This window comes from Thamnophis elegans, chromosome 3 (assembly GCF_009769535.1).
Source record: "Thamnophis elegans isolate rThaEle1 chromosome 3, rThaEle1.pri, whole genome shotgun sequence".
NCBI classification, from domain to species: domain Eukaryota; kingdom Metazoa; phylum Chordata; class Lepidosauria; order Squamata; family Colubridae; genus Thamnophis; species Thamnophis elegans.
In genome coordinates, this window is record NC_045543.1 from 33,168,277 (window position 1) to 33,185,022 (window position 16,746).

General features: G+C 40.8%; 1 protein-coding gene across 1 annotated transcript in view; it reads left to right on the forward strand.

Moving 5' to 3' along the window:
• Positions 1 to 1,668: 1,668 nt before the first annotated feature.
• The window catches only part of LOC116505884 (pericentrin-like), a 90,628-nt gene continuing 75,550 nt past the window's right edge, over positions 1,669 to 16,746 (forward strand). Inside the window, exons 1-9 of the mRNA XM_032213353.1 lie at positions 1,669 to 1,835; positions 3,533 to 3,694; positions 4,002 to 4,257; positions 4,664 to 4,722; positions 5,515 to 5,689; positions 7,445 to 7,569; positions 8,448 to 8,538; positions 15,305 to 15,569; positions 16,068 to 16,155. Coding sequence (XP_032069244.1) covers positions 1,773 to 1,835; positions 3,533 to 3,694; positions 4,002 to 4,257; positions 4,664 to 4,722; positions 5,515 to 5,689; positions 7,445 to 7,569; positions 8,448 to 8,538; positions 15,305 to 15,569; positions 16,068 to 16,155 — 1,284 coding nt within the window. The 5' untranslated portion in view covers positions 1,669 to 1,772. The remainder of the gene's footprint in view (positions 1,836 to 3,532; positions 3,695 to 4,001; positions 4,258 to 4,663; positions 4,723 to 5,514; positions 5,690 to 7,444; positions 7,570 to 8,447; positions 8,539 to 15,304; positions 15,570 to 16,067; positions 16,156 to 16,746) is intronic.

Genomic DNA, 16,746 nt, shown 5'->3' on the forward strand with positions numbered 1-16,746 from the left:
ACAAAAGACACTCTGTCTAAACCTCTCTCTGTCTCAGTACGTTCATTGAAGATATTAAAATGTTAAAGCAAGAAAACGGACCCCCGCACCCCTTTTACCTCATTTTATAAGAAAAAATGACCAAGTACCATAGAGCTGCAGGAAATACTTGGCTAGAGAGGTAGCGAGTGTTCCTTCCTAGATTTCCCAGAGGGGAGGGGCACGGAGGTTGGAGGTCAGCTGATGTGGGAAAAATGGTGGCAAAGTTTCTTTGAAAAATATTTCCCTGGGACTAATTTCACCATTTTAATTTGCTCAGTTCTTTGTATTAAATCTATATCATTCTGGATTGACTTGGAGTGCTCACTTGTGCCTGCTGGTAAGTGAGCTGGGTTTTTTCTTTTATTTTTTAATGTATTTTAAAATAATATTTTATTTATTGTGCATAGGATTTTTTAAAAGTTTTATTCTGTGTAGATTCTTTTTTAAATTGTCTTAGACTATTTAAAAAAAGATTCTATCCAAAATAAATTGAAGTGAAACCATTTTTAAAAATTCTATGCACAATACTTTGAAATATATTGTGCATAGAATTTTTAAAAATAATTTTACTTTAATTTATTCTGCGTGGAATAGTTTGAAATGTTTTACTTCAATTTATTCGGTGTGGATTCTTTTTTTAAATTGTCTTAGACTATTTAAAAAAAGATTCTATCCAAAATACCAGCTGCAGTTATTCACTTAAGAACTGTGGCAAGAAAGGTGGTATAGTGACCAAAGTTACAATGGCATTGAAAAAAGTGACTGATGACCATTTTTCACACTTAGCGGCCATTTTCACACTTAGCGACCGTTGCTGCATCCTCATGGTCATGTGATCAAAATTTTGATGTTTGGCAACAGTTACAATTTATATTTGTAAATTGTAGTTATGTTGAAATAAAAAAATACAATACTATTTTTGCGTTATATGAAAAATTTTGTTGCTCCGTATAAAATTTTTAATCAACCCCCCCCCCCCCCAAAGGTGTCCCTCTTTACCAATCTGAAAATCTGGTCACGTTAGCATATACCCAATATATACACATACTGTATCTTATTTCTTCACTAGTGTACTAGATTGGAGTGTGATCGAGAAGTTATTGGACAGTAGAAATTACTAACGCTTTATTTTATTTATTTTCTTCCACAAAAGTAATACATCAACACGCCTTCCGAAAACACTCTGCAATTTCATTTTCTTTGCCCGCCCAATCGCAAACGACCTAGGATGGCTTATAAAGGTGAAAAAGAATATACACAGAAAACTACTATAGAAACGGCTGTGCCAATGACTTTGAGTACACGATCGGCAGAAACAGGCTGATATGAATTCGTAGGGAATTTAATACATAACTTTCTTTCCAGAGGCCGTTCTGACTCCATCTTTCCTATACAATACTGAAGCCTCTAGACAGGTTGTAGTTTCGAAATTTTGAGAATCGAAACCAAAATAAAGCTTTGTTTCCCCAAGGACCCCAAAAGAGCTTCGGAGTTCTAAGTGCGCCACCCCGCGGTTTTCCCCATTCGGCGATTACAGGCTCCGGAAGCTGCGCCGCAAGCTCAGTTTGGAGCATCGCGCCCTGCTATTAGCTCCCTATTGGTTCCCGGCGCTCCAATACAAGGCGCCGAGGCTGCTTCGCTTGGGCTTTGCAGGGCGCTTGGGTGGGAGGAGGGAGCCCATTGGCTGAAAGTTGGAGGCCTCCATGGGTTGCGCGACCGTTGCTGGCCGAGAGTAAGGGCGTCCGTTGGGTATGGAAGGGGAAGATCCGGCAGGGGTTCGAGAGGCTGATGGCAGCCCCCGCGCTCTTTCAAAGGTGCGTTGCTTTCCACTTGCTCTGGGCGGGGTGGCCGCATAGTGCAGGCGCTTATTTTCCGAGCTGCCTGGGTTAGGGGGCGAAGGGCCGGACCCTGTTGTGTGCCGGATGAGGAAGGGTCCTTCTCGCCGCCTTAGGTGTGAGATGCGCAGGAGGGTTGCCCGTAGCCCTGCCTCAATGCAGTAACAACTCCCGCCTTCTTAGGAGGTTCTCTTTCTTCAACTGGTCTTTCACCAAGGGGGTCTTGTGTGGTTTCCCTACCTCCCTTTCGCCGTTAGGAATGGCTGACAACTCTTCACCACTTAAGCGTATGCGCGGGCACACTACATCAGTCTGCCCTGCACCGATAGAAGAATAAATTGATTTTGTGTGTTCTGTTGTTTTTGTGTTTTTGCGTTTCTTGTTTTCAGATGTTTTGAACAATTGTAAACTGCCCAGAGTTAGGGGCCGCATATAAATAACATTAAGGTGAAGGTAAAAGTTCCCCTCGCACATATGTATGCTAGTCGTTCCCAACTCTCATCTCCGTTTCAAAGCTGGCCGAAGACGTCACCGTGGTCATGTGGCTGGCAGATTAAACGCACCTAATGCTGTTACCTTCCCACCAAAGGTGGTTCCTATTTTTCTGCTTGCAGTTTTACATGCTTTCAAACTGCTAGGTTGACAGAAGCTGGGACAAGTAACAGGAGCTCACTCCGTGGCGCTAGGGATTCGAACCGCCAAACTACCGACTTTTCTGATGGACAAGCTCAGCATCTTAGCCACTGAGCTGCCATGTCCCTTTTAATAACATAAATAACATTACAAACAGTTATTTTTATTAGAGGTATTTTAGAGGGAAAAGGCCCTAAAATTGGTTTAATATACTTTTAATAGTTACAGAGTACTCTATGCTGGCCATGGTGTGTTGGTCCAGCTGCTTATATTACAGACATATTACATTTACATTCTCTGTCAGTATTTTAAAGCAGTAAATATAAAAAGCAAGACTTCCTTAAGTAAAAGGAATTTGCTTTAGAAGTTAATTGAGGAACTGATTTAGCAGGGATAATCCAGAAAATCAGGGAAATGAAGATGCGCATCTTAAAATTAATCTCTTTAACTAAAGAAAAAGAGAGTAGTTGAAGTCATAATAAAGATGCTGCAAGATTTCAGAATACTTCGAATTCATAGCAGAATTTTATAGTAACAGCCATGGGATAAATAACGATGCTAATCATTTAATTATAGCAAATATTAAAAACTATCTTAGTGTAGTATGCAAATGATACACAAATCAAACTGTTGTAATCTTGGAGGAAAAAAAGTAAAGTACATTTTAATAATACTTTATGCTGTTATCAGAAGAGTGAAGGGATATCTGGATAGCTTGGTGATTTGAAGTAGAACAGTGTGCATTCCTGATCCAATTTATTTAAAGTCAGCAGGAAAAATGACCAACCTCGAACAGTAAAGCATATTGCTGATGAAGAAAACTCATTTTTTTTAAAAGACTGTAAATTCAGCTCTAATACTTAAAGTAGTCTTGAAGTTGGAGTTACTTAATTCCAAGTATATGTTTACTGCAGCTGCTGGATCTCAGGGTTATAATAAAAAGCAAATTTTGTTTCCAACCTTGAAATCTGGTTATCATGTTTCTGATGGGTATGTGAATGTTCTAGTGTATAATATATGTAATGCTCTTTACTTCTCCTTAGGCTCAGGAACAAGAACAAAGTTATGACATAGGTGAATGTTATAAGTGTCAAGATGAGAACAAAAACCTACATGCTAAACTGATGGAGGAACAAAAGCAGTTATTAGAAGACTTGCAACAAAAAGTGGAAACTACGTTTCAAGAGGAGCTGCAGCTAGCTGAGGTACCATATTCAATAGAATAATAAAGTCTTTGGCTATTGCAGATGTTAAATACCCACTGATTGCAACAAATAGAGTTTTTAATTTGTGCCATTTATATTGTCGGCATGATGTTATACTAATTATGAAATCAAGCTGTGAGGAAACAGCATGCTGCCCTCAAAAACCCTAATATATAAACCTAATATATCTTCTGTTTTTAGTAGAAGCTTGATTCCAAGGAGCACAGCATTGGAACTCTAATACTGTGAGAAACTGATAGTTATAATAAAGCATATTCATTCATATGCTGTCTTCTTTAATTTTTAGGTCCCAGATAATCTTAAATTGGAAGCTATAAGACTAAGTTCAAATAACATATGCACATCTCAGATGGAGCTAATGCAAACGAATCTGATAAAGGAGAAGGAAACTGCCTTAATGGAGCTCCGTGAAATGCTCAATGATAAGCATGCTCAAGAAATTGCAGTTCTGCAAAGTCGATACCATTTTGAATTGGAGCACGTAAACAAACAGAATCAGAAAGAAAAGGAAGAAATGGTTTTGAAACATCAACTTGACATGGGTATACAACTTACAGATTCTCACTCAAGAATATGATTAATAAAACACCAGATTTTTTGATGAGCTGATTTATTATCAGAAGCAATAAATAAACAGGAAGGAAAATGAATCCCAAATACTGTAATAATGGATCATGCAGTATATTCAGAGTGATTAAATACAATGAAATAAAAAATGAGTTGCCAGTAAAATTTTAAAAAATTAAATGAAATAAAAACATATATTTCAAGCTTTGTAATATTCTGACTATTTTGTGCAAGCTGAAAGGGAATATTAACAAGAAAGATGTACAAAAATTTATACTAACTTTGAAAATTAATGAAAAATGTGCTTTCACTACCAAATTTTAAAAAAATATACATTTGAACCTATATGTCAGTCCCATTCTGTTCCACTTCATTTGGCAGATGAAATGAAGAAGAAAATAAGTCTGGAAATGGAGGAGAAGCATATTCACATTTTGGAGGTATTATATGTAATTAGTTATTTTATTAAATAACATTTTCTATCTTAAATTAAAAGATCTGTTTTAATATTGTTCTGATATGAATATGCTAATTAAAAGCAGGTTATGTATATATAATTTTCAGATGTCAATAGGTCTGTGTTCTCATTTCTAATGTAGGTTAAATTTCACACTACAGAAAATACTGCAGAAACTCACTCACTCTTGGCTATTGCCTCTCCTATCTTCATCCTAGCTACTGTTTTTCAATAGTTGATAGGTTGGCGATCAGTAGCTGGGAACCATTACAATCTGCATAACTCTGGGCTCTTCTGCCTTGGAGTGAGAAAATATACTCTATTAAAGACATGGAAAAAAGGATATATGTATGAAAGAAGGATGGGGTAAGAGTGTTAAGAAGAGTGACAAATGTTGCTGTTTCAGTTTTTCCAGAATGCCCCTTATGTAAGAGGCAAGTATATGAGTGAAATTGCCAATACCAGTCTTTCTAAGGTTATCTAGTTAAGGATATATTCAGAGTTCTGTGTTTCCCATTAGGAGACAGATTTCAGAGGTGCTAAAAGAATCCTGAGATGATTAGTAAGATGTTAGTGTTCTTGAAAAAAAAAGGTAGGTTGTGTTTCATGTTTTGATAGAGGCCTTGCAATAGAATCCTATTCTGTTTTTGTGAAGTCTTATAATGTAGTAGATGGAACAGAGTAGAAGAGTTACTAAAATTGCAAAGAATCCAATTTGGAAAAATGTTTTGTTAAGGTAATGGAATTTTCATTATTAAATTTAATTTCTTTTTAGACTCTTAAAAAGGAATGGGCCTTGAATGTAGATGTCAGTTTAAAAAATGTATCTGAAGAGTTATCTGTAAAACATCAGACTGAACTGAACGAGCTGAAGCAAAACTTAACAGCAGAAACTGAAGAATTAAAGAAAACAATGGAGACACTTTCTCTTGAAAAAAGAGAGGCTGCAAGTAAGCACTTTATTTTGGGAATAATTTTCTCTCCAATATTTCTGTGCTCCCCAGAGAGGTCAAGAAATCAGCAAAATAATTTTTTTTATTGTAGCATTAAAACAAGTAGATGTCTTTTACTGTTATCAGTTTAAAATATACTTCATTTATTTTGAAGTATGTTTTTCAAAAGTTGACTGGCATACAAAATGATGTGAAATTTGGTAACTAGGAACTAAAACTAAATATCAGAATCAATACTAGATACTCTATATAGGTTGACCTCAACTTATGGCCACAATGCTGCCGAAAATTTATGTTGCTAAGTGAATCACTGAAGTCGTTAAGTTAGCGACACAATTGTTAAGTGAATCTGGTTTCCCCATTGACTTTGCTTGTCGCAAAAGGGGATAACCTGATCCCCAGAGATACTGCAACCATAAATATGAGTCAGTTGTGAAGCATCTGAATTTTGATCATGTGACCATGGGGATGCTGCAATGGTTGTGTTAAAAATTCATAGGTCACGTTTCTCAGTGCCGTATCTTTAAATGGTCAGTAAACAAATTGTTTTAAGTTGAGGACTATCTGTACTAAATAATGTTGCTTTCTTCTTTGTCCCAGATAATCAAGATTTGCTTAGTCTTCTGCACTCGTAGGAAAAGTTATAGTGTGAGGTTTAGTCCAATTCTTACACAGTCACTATCACCTTCTGCCAATAGTTCTAAAGAATCTCAGTTTTATCCATGTCTTCTCCCCAGAGTTCTAGACACTATTTACCGGTAATGATGCATCTAGATTTTAGTATTAAGTGTCTTTTCTCCTGTGAAGAAACAGCAGCATTGCTTGCAATGGGGTTTCTGGAGGACGATAGTCTCCAGGGACTTGGCTTATAGCAAAGAATATGTAAGACCTCATAAGCCCCTGTGCTCAACTGAAAATAAGATATTTAATTTTTCCTGATTGTATTGTTGAAAGTATCCCATACTGATTTGAATAAGGATGATTAAATATCTATTTAGTGAAGAATATTTATGAGATGATTAGCTCTTTATTCTTGGTATTGGGTCAAATCCTCACTTTTGTTCTGCCAATTTTGTTCCAAAGGAATGGGGAATTGTAATGTTCTTTTAAGCTTTATACCTTGCAACATAGTCAATTTGAAACTCAAGTGGGGAAACAAAACATGTTTTTATTTCATGCAAATTCCTTGCTAGGATCATTTTATTTTGGTATTTTATGTGGCTTGTTTCACTGTTTTTCATTACATTTAAATGTTTTCTGTCTAACAGCATATCCCTTTCATCTCCATATATATCCATTCTAGAAAAGCTATCCAAGTTTATTTTGTACCTAAACTGCTAACCACTCTTCTTTACAGCTATCCCTTTTGCCTTTTGTTGTTTTTTCCAGGTGTGATTCATCTATATGTTATATAGTACTGTATGGAGAAGATGCTTGAAATAGCAATTTCCCATTTCTTCCTATTATATCTATTATACATGCACAAACATGCATACACACCACCGACAAGCATATAATTCTTTTTGTAATAGCCTTTTCTGTTTTTTGATTGCTCCAAAAATTTCAATGATTTGTTTTTTAAAAGTTAAATAAAATTATACAAACTAAACCCATAAAATTCGCTCCTATTTTCCTACATCTCTTCAGAATTCTCTAGTTCTCTACTTCTGATACTAAAAAAGATAGTTTAAATGAGTCATCCCATCTTATAATACAAGAATGTTTATAACAGAACTCAACATTATTTTGTAGTGGAACATAAAAATCTAGAAAATAAATACCATCTAACCATGAAAACACTGCAGATCAAGCATGAAAAAGAAACGCAAGATATAAAAGAACAAAACAAGAAACAAGTAGAAGAGTTGCAGCAGGAGGTAAATATGTATTATGGACACAGTATTTGATAAAGACAAATCCTCTTGGGAGTCAATATTTTAAAATGTTGTGCAGAATTGTGCCTTACTGCAACACAAAACCATAAAGGGAAAGAAGCATTCTGTCCTTTCAGTGTATAAAAATCCACTGGTCTGACAACACTTAGAAATTCACTTCTCTGTTGCAATTTTTGACATTGTCCTACTTCACACTTTGAGTATCCCTATTACTGTCCATAATGTCAAGGATTTTAAGCTATTTCAGATTTTCTAGAGCTGTGGAAGAAAATACTTTAGTGCTAGTGTTCCTAATCACTATGTACATGTAAAGCTCCTAGCTCAACTCCCAGTGTCTCAACAACAGTATATAAATCTTATTTAAAATTTCCTACTCTGGCATAATTTGGTATAACCTTGTCTGGTATATCCTGATGGTTTCCCCATGCAAGTAATCACCAGGCCTGGTCTTATTTCATTTTTTGAGATTAGCCAGAATAACATAGATGCCCTGCAAAAATGTAGTTGTTGTTTACATGGCTTTATTATTTCACAACATTGTTGTGATATACAACAAAAACTTCATAGAATCATTGCAAAAAGAGTATGATTTTAAGCATTTGAGCTTGTGATAACTCAAAATCTGATATTTCTTCATATAATAATGGATAAGAAAAAGTGTACCTCCACTAACTTTCTATATCTAAAGTATTATCAAATATTAATATTGTTTGTGTACTGTACATGTGATCCAAATGAAAGTGGCATTTCTTTCCTATTGATTATTCAGCTTCCTGCTTAATAATGTTCCACAGTTCATATAGTAACATGTTAATGTAAAAACTGACCATGAAGTGGTAAATTATAATTATATTCTATAGATACAGAAACTAAAGGCAGAATCAGAAGAAGAAATGACGCAGCTTTGGTCACAATTGGATGGCGCAAGGGCAAGTCGGCAAGAATTAAGTGGTAGGTTTAAAATTGGGAAATTGTAAATTGTAATTAAAATAGATATGCTATAATTTAGTGAATATATTTTGTTTTATGTTTACCAGTGTCATATTAAAGGAATGATTGTTTTAGTATCTTATTGTATACTTAGAAAAGGAATTATTAATAGCTTCTTTTAAATTATATTTAAATTAACCACATTTTAAATTATATTTGGAAATAGATACATTTTTTTCATGTTCAAAAGTATGGGACATATGTATCATAAACTCACTTGTAAATTTTTAATTCCAATTCACAGTAATGGTTGTTGTTCAGTTTCTAAGTTGTATCTCTTTCTTCACAATTCTCCCAGGCTCCCTGATCCTCCACTCTTCATGTTCATGTTCACTGGTTGATGATATTATCTAACCATCTCATCCTCTGTTGTACCCTTCTCCTTTGGCCTCCAATCTTTCCTAGCATCAAAGTCTTTTCCAATAAATTCTCTCTTCTCATTAGGCAGATAAAGTATTTAAGATTCAGCGTCAATATCTCTCCTCCTTATAGTAATGATATTTGATTCATATAGGCCTGAATGATCTGGAGTCAGAGAGGATTACTGTGTCTCCGAGGTGGGGCGTGGGAGGAGTCCCTGATGAGTATTGTCATGGCCCATTTGCCCGGAGACTGAGGTAAATCTGAGGACACTCCCTCTGCTCCTCCTTCTGACTCCCCAGATTAACCTCAGTCTCCATCCCAAAAGGAGCTAATTTGGTGACTCTCCGGATTACTATCCTTATTTCACTCCCTAATTCTTCCTAAGCCTCCTACCTCTCTCTCCTGTGCTGCCCTAACCTCATCTTAGCACAAGCTGCGCTCGCTGCAATCTTGCAAGCCCCGAGCCACCGGTATCCGGGGGGGGGGATCTCAGGCCGCGAGCCACGGACGATCCCACACGGGATCACCAAATCATTGAGGACAGCATGGATTCTTCAGGCGACAGATCATGGCATGGGGAGAGCAACTCAGTCAGAGCTGCCTCGGGCAATCAGACTGCATGGTTGGCGGTCACCATTTTGAATTGAGGGTGCATGCGCAAAGCGTAAGGAGGTGCACAGGTTTCAGTCGCCGCAAGCGCTTCTACCACCACGTTCACCCAGGAGGGCTCGTTGGGCCTGTGCTCCGCCAGTAATCCAGGGAGGGCCCTGCTGATGGCAGTGCACCGGTCTCCCTTCGACCCGCATATCGGTGGGTGGCGGAGAAGAGCATGGATTCGAAGGAGCACCGAATCTGCGCAATAGCGGAGAGACCTGGGATCCTTGTGAGAGGAGGTAGAGAGAGACGACAAACCATGAGTACTGCGATGGCGGAGGCCACCAGGAGCAGAGGAGTGGCTGGTAGGAGGGCCAGATATATCATCAGCCCCTCCCCAGCCAGATCACATTCCCCTCTCAGGCCCTCTCCTTTGGCTGAGGATCCTGGCTCTCAGGGCACATGGAGAGACCTTAGGGAGGGCAGCCCCTTATCCCCTCCCTTATCGCCCTCCCACTCTCCAAGGGCAAGGGATGATCCCTTTGGCCGCAGGCAACGAGTTCCCCCAGGCAGCACTTGGCTTCTCGATCTCCTGGCATCAGAGATGACCTGGAGCCTCCAAGCCTTTCTTCTGCCTACCCAGAACTCTGTGACAGCTTCCAGAATGTGATAGCCAGAGCGATTGCGGATGGTATTGCTTTAGGCATGCAACACCAATTTCAGGGAGCCAGGCTCTACGAGAGCAGACAGTCCAGCCCAAGCCTTCAGTCCCCAGAGAGCTCAGAGCTTCTTCCCCCTCCACTGCCAGAAAGGGCTCAGAGTCAGAGGGGGAGGAGCAGAAGGATATTGGGTTCTCAGAGGATGAGGATGCCCTAACCCCAGAGGCCCCAACCATCATGGGCCTATTTCCTCCATCATTCAGTTGCTTGCTACGCAAGGCCAAGGCAGCAGCAGACCTGGATTCCACACCAATTCCTAGCCAGAACCCCACTACTCCCAGCACTAGCAGGGGAAATAAGGGTCTTTTCCACAGCCCCAGGTGGAAAAGGAGGAGATCCCCACTCCAGACCACTTCTGGAGGTTCTCAAGTCTCAGTGGTCTAGGCCCGGTTCCTTTTCCACCCCAGGGAGCAATGATTGCAGATTTTATAATTTTAATGCCTCTTTCGTCCAAGCCTTACAGGTTCCTTCCGTGGATACTCCAGTGGCTGCCTTGGCTTCCTCCTCTGCTGTGGTGACAGGGGATATATCTTAACTGCCTGAGGGCAGAGGACAGAAGAGCGGAGCTGGTCATGCGTAAGACCTTCCAGGCTGTCTCATGATTAATTAGGGCGATGGTCGCCACTTCTTCCTTCAACAAGTCCATCCTTCTATGGCTGGAGCAGATCCGAGACAGGACACCAGCATCGGACGTGAGGCTACTACAGGACATTACGAAATTGATGGCGGCCACTCAATTATCGCCGGATGCTACCCTGGATGTGGTAAAGTATTCTTTCAGGGCCTTGTCATCCTCAGTGGCATCCAGACGTCTACTGTGGCTACGCCACTGGCAGGCCGAGTTCCGGGCAAAGTGGCATTTGGAAGAAGCAGAGTACACAGGGGACAAACTATTTGGCCCTTCCCTGGATCCCATCCTTGTCGAGGACAAGAACAAGCGGAAGGTCTTCCCACCCACGTCCAGACGTTCAGACCACCGGGCGGCACCTTACTATAGAAAACACTCCTATCGACTTCCCGAGCAGGACTTCCAGAAGCAGAGGTACTCTGCTCCCAGGTATCCCAGGCAGGGGTACAGGCTATTTTCCAGGGACAGATATAGGTTCCAGCAGCCTGACAAGCAGCCCTTTCGAGGGGTAGGGGAGGCCGCCACTTCCGCAGAGCAAAGTGATTTGGGACCGGATCACCCCATGCCTTTCCTTGTTTGCGGACTGCTGAGAGGGCATCACCACAGATGCTTGGGTCCTCCAGACAGTCAGGTTGGGGCTCCACCTGGAGTTCCGTTTCCAAACCCCAAATAGATTCCGCATCTTTCTCTCCTCCAAGAAACCGGTCAAGCACTTCCTCATGCGCAAAGCCATTTGTCATCTGGAGATTAATGCAGTAGAACCAGTCCTGGGGGGGAGAAAGAATCAGGGTTCTATTCCCACCTGTTCCTGGTTCCCAAGAGCTCAGGGGGATGGGGAGCCATACTGGATCTCAAGCTGTTAAATTCCAGGCTTATTTACCATAAATTTAAAATGGCTTCCCTCAAGTCTATCCTGGAGGGGATCAGACAGGGGGACTTCCTAGCCTCCATTGATCTCATGGAGGCGTATCTCCACATCATGATTGCCCTGGATCACTAGGTTCCTCAGGTTCTCTTACGGCGGCTCCCATTACCAATACAGGGCCCTCCCCTTCGGGTTGGCCTCTGCCCCCAGGACCTTCACCAAGGTGCTGGCCGTGACCGCGGCCCACCTTCATTCCATCCTGGTTCGTTTACATTGTTGCCTGGATGATATCCTCGTCCTGGCCTCCTTGGCTGCTCAAGCAGAGGGGGATCTCAGTCCCACCATTAGCACCTTACGGTCCCTAAGGTTCTCTTTCAACCTCGAGAAGAGCCATCTAGTCCCTTCCACTAGATTCCAGCATCTGGCCATGGGTTCCCTGTTCAGGGAGCCAGACAGGCTGGTCCTAACGACAAATGCAAGCCTGTTCGGTTGGTGGGGCTCATCTGCAGTCCCAGTTGGCCCAGGGCCGGTGGATGCCGATGGACCTGCGGAGGAACATCAACTGGCTGGAGCTCAGAGCAATTCACCTAGCTCTTCGGCGGTTCAAGAATATGGTCGCCGAAAGTCACATTCTAGTGCTGATGGACAATGTAGCAGCCAAGGCCTTGAACAAGCAGGGTGGCACTCACTCCGTGGCACTGCGCGACAAGGGAAGACGTCTGGGGAACTGGGCGGAACGGAACCTCCTGTCGCTTGAGCGGGAGCAACTAAGGGACGCTCAGATTTCCTCTAGAGTCATCAGGACCATTGAGGCTGTAGGAGGAGATCCACTACCCGCATCTATGATGCGACCTAGACTTCCTTCGAGGCATGATGTTGGATTGCTCAGGTAGATCTGTCGTCGGCTTTAGTCCCTCAGGTACTGGAATTCCTCCAGGATGGTCTGGAGAAGGGTCTGGCACACAGCACCCACAGAAGGCAGGTCTCCACCCTAGCCACTATCCTTGGAGGGGGGTGTCCCAGTCCCTGTCCCAGCTCTCGGTCATTAAGAGGTTCCTCTGAGGGGCAGCTACCCTTCGGCCTCTGGTGATCCACCGTTTTCCCTCTTGTGACCTCCCCACGGTGCTCCAGGCGTTCCTGGAGACACCTTTCGAACCTGTCAGAGAGGTGAGCCTACAATTCCTTAACCTCAAGGTCGTCTTCGTCGTGGCGATCACCTCTGCCAGGTGATCCAAACTTAATGCTCTATCTACCAGGGCGGACCTTTGCTCCTTCCACAGCAACAGGATCGTGCTCAGACTCGATCCAGCCTTCATGCCTAAGGTCAATTCCCCCTTCCATAGGGGCCAGGAGGTAATCGTCCTGGATTTCTGTCCTTCCCCCTCAACAGAGAGAGAGAGAGGTCCTGGCACCATCTGGACGTAAGAAGGGCACGGTGCATTTATCTCAAGTGCACAGCCGCCTTCAGGCGGATGGAGGCCCTCTTTGTTTCCTTCCATCCCTCGGCCTGGGGAGCCAAGGTCTCCCCGACCACCATCAGCAGATGGATAAGGTTACCCATCTCCAAGGCCTACCAGGCTCGAGGGCTGCCAGTGCCGCAGGGCATCACTGCTCATTCCACTCGGACTGCTGCCACTTTAGGGACACCCATCGAGGACATCTGCAAGGCTGCCGCCTGGTCCTCACCTTTACCCTTCATCAGGCACTACCAGCTAGATGCGTATGCCTCGGCTGAGGCATCCTTCGGGAGGAGGGTCCTTCAGGGTGTTCTGGACACTCAGGAGACTCAGGCCCAATGATCCCTCCCATGGACATCTAGCTTTGGTATGTCCCATCAGTGACTCCTCCCATGCCCCACCTTGGAGACTGTCAGTTGGTCTTACCTGAACTGAATGTCTCGAGGGTGGCATGGGAGCAGTCACTTCCCGCCCATCAGGCGCGCCTGCGCCAGGGCCTGAGTGGGTTAGCTACAGGTCAGTAGCTGGGAGGGGGTTGGGTGGTCTCTGTCCCTTCCTTCCCAGGTTCTTCTTCGACTGGACCACTGGTTAATCTAGAGAGTCAGAAGGAAGAGCAGAGGGAGTGTCCTCAGATTTACCTCAGTCTCCGGGCAAATGGGCCGTGACAATACCCATCAGTGACTGCTCCCACACCACCCTCGAGACATGCAGTTCAGGTAAGACCAACTGACATTCTCATACACATTTTTCCCCATTTACTCAAAATCAATCTTTGGTAATCTTGCTTAGTTATCTTTCACCTTTTAAAGAGCACTTGATGCTGTAATTGCACAAAGCAAAACTATTCAGTAATACTTCCATAGATAGAGAATTCTCCCAAGAAAGTTAATTGGACAGATATAATACAAGATGTATTAATCATGACATTGTTTTGATTTATTTAACTTGATAGAATCAATGCAAGAATGATATTAAGCATTTGTGTCGTGAGATCTCAAAATCTGGTATTTATTCAAATAATGACCTAAAATACACCTCCAGTAACTTTCTATACAGTAATTAAAGTATACTTAGCCTTGACTTGGTTTGTAGTTTTGTAGATCATGTCTACATGTGAAACAAAATATTGCATTTTTTATGTAGAGAATTTAAAGAAATTCAATGACATTTCTTTCCTTCTTTAGGAACTCTCTTTTAAGGATCTGATAGAGCATAATGGAATTACTATACCTTTATCAATTGGAATTGCACAACTAATTCATCCTAGGTTACAAGACCCCAATCTGGTTTTCCAACTTAATGCAGAATGTGCTACTTGTAACCTTGCATTACATGTTATCCCCAAAGCCCTTCTAAAAATACATTTTAAATAAATAGTAAAATATTGTGGAGTAATATTAATTTAATTTTGCAATTTTAGTTCTTGTTCTGGTCCCCTAATTTTGTACAGTGCAATATAGTTATACCATAGAAAGAATAAGTGTTTATTATTATTTGCCCAGAAAGCATTGCAGCCTCTCCCCTGAGAAATGAAAAAAGAACAGTTAAAAATGGGTGTCAGGTTATCATTTGGGATCTAAGGTGTTTCTTTGATCTGAAAAGCTGACTTGAATCTTTGTAATCTGACAGCCATATATGTCTGATGAATAAAATAAAACTACTGTCATATCTGTTCCCTATGTAGAGTATAGATTTGAGTTGATTAAGCAATCATTGGCATCCTGTAAAATTCAAATTTGCAAGATAGAATGAGGAGGCTTTTGAAAGAAAAAACTGATGAAAAACAGTTTATTCATTTATTTCTCATATTATTTCTTTTCAGAGGGCCAGCTGAGAAAATCAAATTATATTACAAACTTTAGCTGAAATCATTATATATATACACATACACACACACACACACTGTGTGTGTGTGTGTGTGAATGAATGTACAGTATCCTATTGAATGTTTTTGTAATGAGATCTCCAAATTCAGAATTAAGTCCCATTGTTTTCAGTAGTGTTTGCATTCAGTATTGAAACCTTAATAGTATAGGGATTGCATTAAAAAAAATCAGCTGAATTAATATATTTAAAGTGAACAATATTTTTTACCCATCAGAACTGAAAATACAGCTGCTTGCTCGTACCTCACATGTGGAAGAACTGGAATATCTTAAAAAAGATTATCAACTTAAATGGGATAAAAAAAAGACTGAACATGAAATTGAGTTGGAACAACTAAGACTTTATTTTGAACAGAAATTAAAGTCTGTGGAAGAAAATTACAGAGAAGAATTAACAATGTTGCATCAGAGATTGCAAGAAGTAAAAGATTATTCCATAGAGGAGATGGAAAAATCACAAGAACAAGATATGGAATTTGGGTGAAGCTAATAATTTAATATTGCTATTCTGCTATTGGTTCCACCTCAGTAAGCCTTAAATCCTAGTTTAGGATGAATATAGTAATTATCTTAATTTCTTGTTAAAGAAAACTTTTTAGTTAGCCATGTTCACTAAGAATAGGAAAAGGTACTATGACTCCAGTTTATACGAGAATAGCTTTCAAGTGACACTTGAGCAATTATTCCTCTATTCTACATATATTGGAATTTTAGAATTTTACTGAGCAAAGTGTGAAATTAGCTGTATGTTACTAACTTGTGTCTTCTAACTATGATAAGTGAACATGAATTAGGAAATCCATATAGTTTTACTTGATGCTAGTATTTTCTTATTTGATTCATCATAGGTTACAATATTGATACATATGTGAGGATTTTAAGATTCAGATTGTAATTCAGAAAGTTTAAATTATTCTGTTCTTAAAAAGAATACTAGCTAAAGTTATTTTTCTGAATTATTCCATATATTTTATATAGCCCTTCTATTACACTATTGGAAGAAATGACAGAAAGAGAGAGATTGGATTTGTTTGAACAGTTAACTCAGCAATTGGAGCACTATAAGGTCAGTTACCAAGCAATAAATAGTATTTGAAAGTTATTTAGCTCCTCCATACTACCTGATTTCTATAGAGTAAAGATTTCAGGGTACGATTTGCTGAGAACATGCCCTTATAGTGGAGCTTCCCACTTGCAGGCTGCCTATTACTGAAATTAGAAAAGCGTGTTCTTGTTTCTGTTTTAAATGGTTAGGTTGAATAGTCAACAGTTGAATTACAGATAGTATTTTACTGATAACCTTGATGGAACTTGCCCATTACAGTCAGAAGTCATGACAGCCATTAAGTGAAGTATCCACGCACTTGCGATCCCCCTCCCTACTCTTTCCAATGCAATCATTAAACATGTGCAAGGGAGGCACTGGAGGACTAGTAAAGGACACATGCCAGGACTCCAGAGGCTTCCCCAACCCACTGAGGCATTCTGTGCTCTACTTCCCACCCCTTAGAGTCCCTACAAGTCTTGGGCCTGCTTCCCACCCCATTGGATCCCAGACCCTCCTCACCTTGCATCATCTATCACACACAGCTTTCAAAGATCTCCAAAGCTTGGGTTAGGGAAGAAGGACAAACTGTTATGTTCCTGGGCCACATGA